General features: G+C 34.2%; 2 protein-coding genes across 5 annotated transcripts; both read left to right on the top strand.

The window, feature by feature from the left end:
- Positions 1-3,749: 3,749 nt before the first annotated feature.
- On the top strand, positions 3,750-6,224 carry LOC133831765 (uncharacterized). 3 transcript variants are annotated; one of them, XR_009892559.1, is made up of 5 exons: positions 3,750-3,850; positions 3,962-4,078; positions 4,162-4,437; positions 4,547-4,620; positions 4,738-6,224. XR_009892559.1 is itself a non-coding variant. In XM_062262186.1 (4 exons), exons 1-4 carry the CDS (start codon positions 3,761-3,763, stop codon positions 4,353-4,355), a joined length of 312 nt encoding a protein of 103 aa, XP_062118170.1. In that variant the 5' UTR covers positions 3,750-3,760; the 3' UTR covers positions 4,356-4,568. The 3 variants fall into 3 exon arrangements, 2 of the variants coding, with proteins under 2 accessions (XP_062118170.1, XP_062118161.1); XM_062262186.1 differs by lacking the exon at positions 4,738-6,224 and having other exon boundaries at positions 4,162-4,251; positions 4,341-4,568; XM_062262177.1 differs by lacking the exon at positions 4,738-6,224 and having other exon boundaries at positions 4,162-4,568.
- Positions 6,225-6,765: 541 nt separating this feature from the next.
- Positions 6,766-8,144, top strand: LOC133831783 (uncharacterized). 2 transcript variants are annotated; one of them, XM_062262202.1, is made up of 5 exons: positions 6,766-6,865; positions 7,304-7,378; positions 7,478-7,579; positions 7,772-7,848; positions 8,069-8,144. In XM_062262202.1, the coding sequence occupies exons 1-4, from the start codon at positions 6,832-6,834 to the stop codon at positions 7,831-7,833; spliced, it is 273 nt and encodes a 90-aa protein (XP_062118186.1). In that variant the 5' UTR covers positions 6,766-6,831; the 3' UTR covers positions 7,834-7,848; positions 8,069-8,144. The 2 variants fall into 2 exon arrangements, with proteins under 2 accessions (XP_062118186.1, XP_062118182.1); XM_062262198.1 differs by having other exon boundaries at positions 7,772-7,812; positions 8,069-8,131.
- Positions 8,145-9,971: the final 1,827 nt, after the last annotated feature.

The raw sequence follows: 9,971 nt of genomic DNA on the forward strand, positions 1-9,971 counted from the left end.
AAGGCGTACAATCCCAAGGTAGCATTTTCAGCAGGTGAACCCACGCTTCATGGGAGGAAGTCAGGGTCACGGATGCTTTATCTTGCCAACCTCGGAGAGTCGACCTGGGTTCGTTTACCCACGTCCCCCTCCGTTCGTCAAGGTCCCGTACCGTTTATCATGGGCCCAGATCATTTACCAGGAGCCCGGACCGTTTACCAGGCTCCGGGGTTATTCGCTTCGGTCCCGACTGTTATCCGGAAGCCACTCATACTATCTCCTGCATGACCGTCCTGGACGATCCCCCCTGGATGCCCTTTGGGCCTCACCTAGACTTGGGCTGTTGACATCTATTTTTCTCTTTGCCAAACAGGCCCGGGCCGGACCCAAAACTCACTCGGGCGGCTCGAGGGCTCAAAGCGTGGACCCGGGCGCCCGGAAGGAAACAGAGATAACAACTACTAATTGTGTTTCTCATATTTTAATTTTTTCTTTAATAAATTTTCTCATACAAATTAAGAAAAGTTTAACTCTCATATTTTTTAAAAATTCTCAAAAAGAAATCATAGAATTTCCTAAACCTAAAATTATATAAATTTCTATAGCCTCTCTATTATCAAACTTCTCTAGATCTCATGTGTTGAGTACATCTAGAGAGTTATAAATCAATCTTTTGAATCCTACGTGTCCACTCACGTCCTTGTGTGTTTGAGGATTGGTCTGGAAGATCAAGGTGTGAGCTTTCAGAATAAGGATATGAAGATAATTGCTTTATACAAAAAGATTTGTGGACTTTTGATAGGCTACAAGAAGTAATAGCTAATCTATTTGTGTTTGATTTAATATATTTATATTTGTATGATCCTGGCTGATATTAATAAAATTTTAAAAAGATTCATTTTATAAAGTCTGGGGACTCCAAGTGCTATTAACCCTAAAAGAAAAAATATATATCAGAGACATCTAAATGACATCAAATAGAGAGCATGACACCTATTTTTTTGAAAAAAAACTCAATATTATTTTGGTATCATGTATTGGTAGTTAAATATATAAGAATTGATTTTTTTATTTAAGAAATTCTAATGATAATATGTTTTATGATGTATACCAAAACTAATTTTATTTTAGGGTAAATTCTAGGCTATGCAAAAGCTTTTGCGAACCACTCTATCCGAATAAATCGCCCAAACCAAACAAAAACAAACTCACAAAAATGCAACCCGAACAATAGACAAAAATTCAATCTGCCCAATTATTGTATTGGGCGGTTTATTAATTATATCAACCAGTCCAAATAACCCGAATTAAATGATTAACAGTTTTTTTTTTCATTTACACATACATATACTACGTATATTATTACATATATTATATCTAATATTAAATAATGTTTTCAAATTTTTAACATTGAATTTAGAATAATATTTTAAAGTTTCAATTTAGAATAATATGTCTAAGTTTGGAAGATGTATATTATATTCTTAGTTTGTTGAATCTCATTATTTGAACATTTTAAAAAAAACTCAAGAATGGTTTGGGCATATTAACCCGACTAAACCGCCTATGACAGTGGATGGGTTAAACTTTTTTTTTCTTAATTGGACGTGTTAGAGTTTGATTTTTGCCACCCGATTTTTACATTGGGTTGATTAAAATATGTAATAACCCGACCAAACTGGAACACCACTAGTAAATGCTCATTTGGTATCCTATATCACCACAATATTTTATAGTATATATCATGTTAAAAACTCACACTTTTTTAAAAGTGCTATTATTAAAAACTAATACTGGGCCTACATATAAATAAAAATAGCCCTATCTTGAACTAATTGGGCTCATTAAATAAAAATCGCCCTATTAGGCCTTTTTCTTTCACTGTAGCAAAAAAGTCATTTCGGGAAGGCGATATGACCATCTCCTCCGATTAGTGCTCTGCTCCTCCGATCATCATTTTGTGCCTCCGATCATTCTTCTCCACCATCGTCCATGGCTTAGGTAGTCATTGTCCACCACCTTTCATCCTCTAGCTCCTTTATTTTCTATATTGGGTTTATACTTTTTTGGACCCGGTGTTTTTCCCCATTACTTGTTTGGACCCCGTGTTTTAACAAATTATTTTTTGGACCCTATGTTTTGTAAAATGATTAAAATAGAACCCTAAACTCAATTTTGATGAAGAAAAAATTGAATATAACAACACAATTTTTAAGCAGAATAATTTTATTTTTGTTATGAATTGTTAGTTTAGTAAATTATTTGTGATTTTAGTTGAGAAAACATTGACCAAAATCGAGTTTAAGGTTCTATTTTAACCATTTTACAAATCATAGGGTTCAAAAAATAATTTGTCAAAACACATGATCCAAACAGGTAATAGAAAAAAATACAGGGTTCAAAAAAGTATAAACCCTTGTTTCTTTATTTGTCATTCTCTTTAATTTGTTAATTGATAACAATTTTCATATCTATATATCTGTAAATTGATCACAAATTTAAGTTCATTTTCAAATTTGAGTCTAGTTTGTGGTGCTTTTCATTTGTATTCGCATATCATTTTAAAATTTTCTAAACAAGAGAACTACCAAGTACGGTAATACCATAACCTCATCAAATTTTACTTGTGTAGTTCTTCTCCCTTCTACTTTGTCTTTTTCACTTGATGTATACTGGTTGTATATAAGAATGGTTGTATATAAGAATCACAGGTATTTGATTGCTTAAAAGTTCTCTATTCTTGATCAGGGGTCAGACAATGCACCACTTTATGGTGTTTGCTTACATGTCCTGGAAATTGTACAGAGACCACCTGGAATCTTAGGTGGAGCATCACCTCTGTCTCATTCATCAGAAGGATTCAACTTTTTGGTGTCTGCACCTTGCTGTTACTGTGTTCTAACTAGAGTTCCTTTCTTTGAGCTACACTATGAGATGTTAAATAGGTAAATTTTAAGTCAAAATCACTGGCAGTAGTGGAATTTTACCAATAATAATCATAGAAAAAACCTGGGAAAGTAGATTGCCTTTAATTCACCTCTCAAACTTGATTTTGTATATCTATTACAAATAACTGATGTTTAACTCTCTTGGTCACAATATCATTGCCCAGCAACGTCTGAATCGAATAACAAAATTTGTTACTAAAATGTCTCTCTATGATTATGTCCCTTATACTCCTACAAGACATGATCAAATGCATGAGAATGTCGAATCGCTCGAGGGAGATTCTTTGAGTGGTTGGAAGACTTCTGCAATACCTGTGGACAGTGCAGTGGCTATGACTGCTGCTGATTGAATTATACTTGATAATGTCATTCCACATTCCTCACTAAGAATATGGGAGCCTAACTCTCCTAAAAGTATTACTGTTGGTGAATCTTCATAAATCAGTCAAGCAAGGGATACACATAAAGATGGTAGAAAGAACTTACATTATTTCGATGATGATGCTTCTGAGGCCTCAGAAACACGTTCAGATACTTTGGAGAGAATGTGTGGAAGATATGAAGGCCTTTCTTCTCCAGACATTAGAGCGTCTTTCTCCTCTAGATTTCGCACATTGGAGCGTCTTGAGAGTTCTGAATTCTTATTCTGGTAGTAGATACATTATTATCTGACTAATTATCAGATGACCTTATGCTTGATAAGGCTAAAATCAATAGGAATTTGCAATTTTCAATGCAATAGACATGATCTTCTTAACATCTAAATTATGTTTGTTTTCTTTGTATTGTATGGTAAGTAATATATTGTTATTTTTGGCAATCCAGCTTGAAGCATGACATCTGAGGATGATGATGATGATGATGAACTCTTTGCCAACTTTGATACAGATCATAGGGATGACTTAGTTATGGAATGGGCTAAGGTTAGTTGATTGTTCATATATCTATCTAATGCAGATCTTGTTTTGATTACTAGTTGATCTTCCTTCTTGTGTGATCTATGTGGATATCATGCTCTTCCTCTTCCTCCACAGGGAGGTGTACTAGATTTTCAACCTCTTGAACATTTGCAGTCTATTGAATTCATGCGACCTCCAGTTTCTTCCCTTGGTGTTTATGACAAATATTCAGATTCATTGGAATCTTCTAAGGTATTTTCTTCTGTTCCTAATAGTTACTAGGTTATGCTCATTATGACTCATGTTCACTCAATACAATTTGACCTTGCATAAAGGTCAATTTTAAGTTGGCTGCAGTTGAAGAAGCTCTTGCACTATCAATATGGACAACCACAACAAGTTGTCGTGTTCTATCCCTCGAAAGTGTAAGAATAATTGGGCTACAATTTGGCTGTGTTAATGTTGAGTTTCAGCACTAAAATGTGCTTCATCAAATAATTTTGCATTTTTATAGGGATTTGGAGTTTGATAAATAATGCTTCTTCCAAGTCTTGTCACTGCTCACAGGTGTATTGCTGGAAAAACAAGTAGTTGTTGTGTGTCCAAACTTAGTAAGTTTAACTTTCTCTGTTGCATTATTATGCCAACTTTAAGCTCATAAATTTTCCTTCCCGTAAATTATTCTTTTTCGCTAACCTTTCGAGCTTCAACGGATGCAAGGATTACTATCAGCTACTGTTTTGTCTCTCATTCCCATGATTCTTCCCTTTCAGTGGCAGAGTTTAATGCTTCTTGTAAGTCAAAGTAACTCTTTGAAGCCAAATTATTTAAATGCATATACTTTTGTTTTGTCGTAAACTAGTTAAACAAAAAATTACTCTTCAAGATGATATGTTTTCAAACTTTTTCAGGTATTGCCAGGAAGAATGGCTGAATTTCTTTATGCACCAGTCCCCTTTATTGTGAGCTTTTACCTTTTTTTGTTTTTTTATATGTAATATACATAATCTGCATAACAATGTCAAATTCACTGCTAAACAGCCCAAGGACTTAGCTGCCCTTTATAATCATTTTCAGGTTGGATTGCTAAACAAACCCAATGATTTCAAAATGAAAACATCCAATCTTGTTCAGAAAGCCATCAAATACTCCAAAATGTTTGTTCTTCTTGTATTATAGAACATGCTGAGTTGGTCTTTGGTTTGTCCAATTTTATTATCTTGGCTTTTAATTATTTTTTTCCTTCTAATTTCTTGGCTTCTTTTATTTTTATTTTTTACTATTGATTAATAATCTTGCGCATTGCATTTTTTGTGAAATTGGATTTTGATGATTTTCATTAAGTGACTAACTAAATTGGTACTTGGAAAAATTGATATTCATGGGACATGTTTGGCTTTGATGGTGTTTTGTAATTCTTTGGCTCTTGGTTGCTAGATACTACTAATTGTCATTGATGAAACATATATTCTCGTTTATGTCTATAGTACGTTGATTTAATTTACTCCTCAATGTCCTGAAGGGATACGAATGGAAGGAAAAGGCCGGGAATCTAGAACTGGAGCTTCAGCAATGTTACAAAGCTCAATCTCGTATGTCAGAGCAACTTGTGGTGGAAGTAGCTGAGTCCAGAGCTTCAAAAGCCACACTTCAAGAAAAATAAGTTGCACTTGTTGATGCACAGGAAAAGTTGAATCAAACAAGGTAACCTACTTCTTCTAAATAGCTAGGGAGAAGCTTTTGAGAGTTCAAGGTTTTTCTATAGGTGATTCCCATTTAGTTATATGCTTCAGGGATGAGTGCTCTTAGTTGAAGGCAGGCTTAGAGAAAAAGATTAAAGCTCTGGAACTGGTAGTGAGAACATAGAAATTAGAGCGCAGCTAGAACAGTTGAGTATTAAAGCTAAAACTGTGAAGGCTAAAAATAAGATGTTAATAGATCGCTGGATGCTTGAAAAAATGAAGCATGTTGAACGCCTTAATGAGGTAAATGCATTAATGTTGTAGTGTCTAACAACTGGAACTTTTGTATATTTAGATACAATACCACTTTGGGGACTCTAGAGTTCAAAGTGTGGACATGTGTGTTTACAATACAAGATTGATATATTATGGGTTCTTGAATATACCCTGGTTTTCTTTTTTTCTTAGGTTAAATTTTGAGGATTCTTAAAGCAGGTTTGCTAGAGTTCTCATGCCTTCGACTAGATTTCAATCAAAACTTCTAGAATATGCTATGATTTGATAATATTGGATTGGACTGGATCTGGAGATATTATTGTAGATGGATACTTCATTTCAAGTGATCCAGAAGTGATCCAGAAGATGAGGTCCATCATGTTCCTCTTGGTCCAAATGCCATGAAAGTGGGAATATATTTGGCAAGCAAACCCAATGCATTTCTTTTAAGACTTACATCTAACATCTGCCATATGGAAGATGTTGTTGGTAGTATAATTGCATGGCCAACTGAAAAAGTTAGAATAAACTAACCAGCACTACACCAAATATCCATTTCCATAACACATTAATATAATACTAATAAAAAAGTATTATGGTAGTGTATTATATTGGGCAACATGTGAATGAGATATAAAATGAGTTATAGTGTTGGCGGGTGAGTGAATTTATTTAGAGGGAAACCAAAAATATATCTTAATTTTTTTTCTACTTCTCTCTCGTGTTCTCCGCCCAAATCACTCTCCTCTATCTTTGCCCAAATCACTCTTTGCCCAACTCACTCTCCTCTATCTTTGCCCAAATCTCTCTCAGTGTAGAGCTCAACAAACATGCAGTGGCGATGGTGAATCGGAGAATGGTGTGGTCGATTTGACGAGAAGGAAGATGCAGAGAGGTCCGAGAGGGAGAGGAAGGAGTTCGACTGTCTATTTGTTCGACTGTCCAGCGGACAAGATCTATTTGTTTGACTGTCAAAGAGTGAAAGAACTTAATTATCTTGTACTTGAATGCCTAGCAGAACGCACCCTTGCTAATCGGTATCAGGTTATGGTGTCAGGAGGTGATGGTTACGATTCAAGGAGTAAGTCTCTGTTGCTTTTAGCGGTTATGATGTGTTTTTCTAGTATAAGTTTTATCTGTTCTTGAAACTTGATTGTTACATTTCATAGGAAACATCTAAATGAAGACTACAATCTTTTTTAATGTTTACTCAGGTTTCCTCTATTATACATGGTCATTTGAAGCTTATATCTCTTTGCAATGCTATGAACACCCATTATTTGGTCATTATTTTGGATTTTTGAGATTTTGGAATAATCAATGAATCTTAGTGACTGACAACAATAAATTGTGAAAGTGAGAGAAATTAGGAACTGCTGCCGGGGAACCTATTTATTAGTAAACTCCTTTCTTTTGGACCTTTTATGTTTCCACAGTTGTATTGTATTTGTATTAACACTTATTGACTTGTATGATAATCCTAGATGTCTCCTGGTGGTTTCTTGCAATGATTGTGTAGTTTCAGATTGGATGCGTGTGATTTTACCTATAGCTATGGAAAGGGGAGTTTGCGTAATCACAAACATGGGTGCAAGTAAGAGTACAAAATGAAATTCTATGCAATAAGCAACCTTGGTTTTTTTAATTAGTCTTATAGATAAATGTTCTTACTATTGTTTCCTTTTCTGGGCAGTGGATCCATTTGGTGCACAGGAAAAAGTTGTAGAAATAGCCAGCAGCCTGGGACTGAATGTATCTGTTGGTGTTGCTTATGAGGTTTGTGTTGGCAAAGCAGGTATTTCAAGTCACTTTTAGGAGGTACTTGGTGAATTGCAGATAATACGTTGAAGACTTTATGAACACTAAGTGCTACACAACATTCAATTAAATCAAGGAATGTTTTATGATTTAATTATGTCTTTATTTTAATTGGATAACAATAAGTACTATATATCTTAACAAAGTTTACATTTTGTTGTCTATGTAGGTTCGAGATCACCTCATGAGAAATCACATAGCATGGAAGGTGTAAGGTTCTACTACCTCTAATTGTAACTTTGATTGGTAAATAATATTTGCATCTCTAAAGTTTGATATAATTGTGCCTGTTTCTTTCACTGTAAAATGTTAGTTGTACCAGTCTGTGGTACCCTTTTGCAAATTGGTCATGAAATATCTATTTGCTGTAAATTAAGATTGTGACCCATTAGCAATTTATAGTATTGTCAACTTTATGTGGTCTTTTGAGATGTTGGACCTTACCTTTTTAGTATGATTGATGAAGGGTATTAGCACATATCTTGGAGCAGCTCCCATTGTTGAATGTTTGGAATAGCACCAACCTAATGTAGTAATAACTTCTCATGTTGCAGATGCTGCCTTATTTTTGGCGCCAATGGCATGCATTTTGTTTATTCTCATACAAAATTAATTACTCTTAAGATATTTCCAAGTAAAAAAAAGAGGGTTGCTTTATAAAAATATTAAAAGCAGCAATGTTTCTTCCTTTCTTATCCAACTGTGTAAAACTGTTATTGGAAAGGTTGTAATATTGGGTAGTGAGATCATTGAATGGGTAATTTTACCTAAAAGTTTCATCACATCTCTTGATTGTGAGCAACATAACTATAATTTTGCTTTACTAATTGTGTCATGGTTTGATTTAGACAGGATAATTTCTAAAGGATTCTTCTGTTGTATGAATAGATATATGAACTGGGTTGGAACTAGGACAATTTAGAACTTCTAGCACAGGGGTCTCTGGCTGGCCATCTTCTGGAGTGTGGTTGTCAACTTACTGGGGGATACTTCATGCATCCAGGTGACTTGTAAATTTAGTTTAGTCAACGTTAAAAAAGGGGGCTTTGAAGGCAAAAGTGTAGCTTCTTCTTTTTTGTTATTGTTTATACAGCAACGCTTATATAAATATATATATATGGTAATAGTGCTATGTATTTGTTTCTTTTAGGTGACAAATATCGAGACATGTCTATGTCTCAGCTCCTTGATTTGTCACATCCTTATGCTGAAATAAGTTCTGATGGAAGAGTATGCGTAGCAAAGGCAGAACATAGTGGTGGGGTCTTAAATTTCAGTACATAGTTATTTATATTTCATAATGTAGTAATGGGTATTTATCTTTCCTTTATTTATCTTACAAGGGAAAGATAAATTAGTAACTGATAAACTATTGGTGTTCCACATGCTGTTCAAAGAGGTGTACAACCAGATCAGATTATTTTCACAGATGTTGCCATGAAGGGTGAACATATCAAGCGCAGTGCTTTAGTAGATTTATTCTTGGACAAGTAAGCATGCTTAATACTTTTTTTTCTATTTTTTTATTATTCAAGTGTATTTATCTTAGTACAATACAATATGCAACTTTATTTTGACATTTGATGTTGCTATTGCTGACTGATTTTGCTATTGCTGTTTTGTTTCTTTATTTTTTTTTTGGTGGTGTGTGCTCTGTAGCATTGCATTTAGTTAGCTTAATATTTAGCTCATATTTTCTTGAGTCGTTGCACCAGAATTCCCTTAATCAAGAGCCATATTCTGTCCCAAGGACAATACTCATCTTTTAGTTAATTCCATTTGTATCTTGATCAGGTTATGAAGTAATTTTTTTTATTATCTATATCGTGTTGAGACTTACTCATTACTCAAAGCCTATTGTGAAAATCGAAATTGTGAAGCTCCAAGAATATGAAGAGACTTTGATTGCATCTTTAAATCTTTATCATTATTTTCATACGGCATTTATCATCTATTTTCCTTCAATCAATGGCTTATTATTAAGAGAAGTCTATTACTATGAATTAGATTATCTTCTTCTCCAACTCTTTGGACCTAGGGAAAAAAACTGTAGTCATTGTCCTCCTCTCCTTCTCTCCTCTGATTTCTCATTTTCCCTTTTTTGTAGAATTAATGATGCTTTTTTGGGCATATTTCATCTGCTTTAGTTTGTTTTGAAAATATTTGAGTGGCAATTGACTGTGTTAGGGTGGCAGAGTTAGGCATTTTATATTAGTAAGTTTGTGAGCTTCAACTTTAGGGAGGGAGGGTTCCAATTCTCTTGAACACTTGGAAACATTGTTTACTGATATCTATTAGTAAGTAAAATAATAGTCTACCATATTTCTCTCTCTTTAAAAAAAATAAAACCAAAATTATAAAAGGGAACT

This window comes from Humulus lupulus, chromosome 1 (assembly GCF_963169125.1).
Source record: "Humulus lupulus chromosome 1, drHumLupu1.1, whole genome shotgun sequence".
NCBI classification, from domain to species: Eukaryota; Viridiplantae; Streptophyta; class Magnoliopsida; order Rosales; family Cannabaceae; genus Humulus; species Humulus lupulus.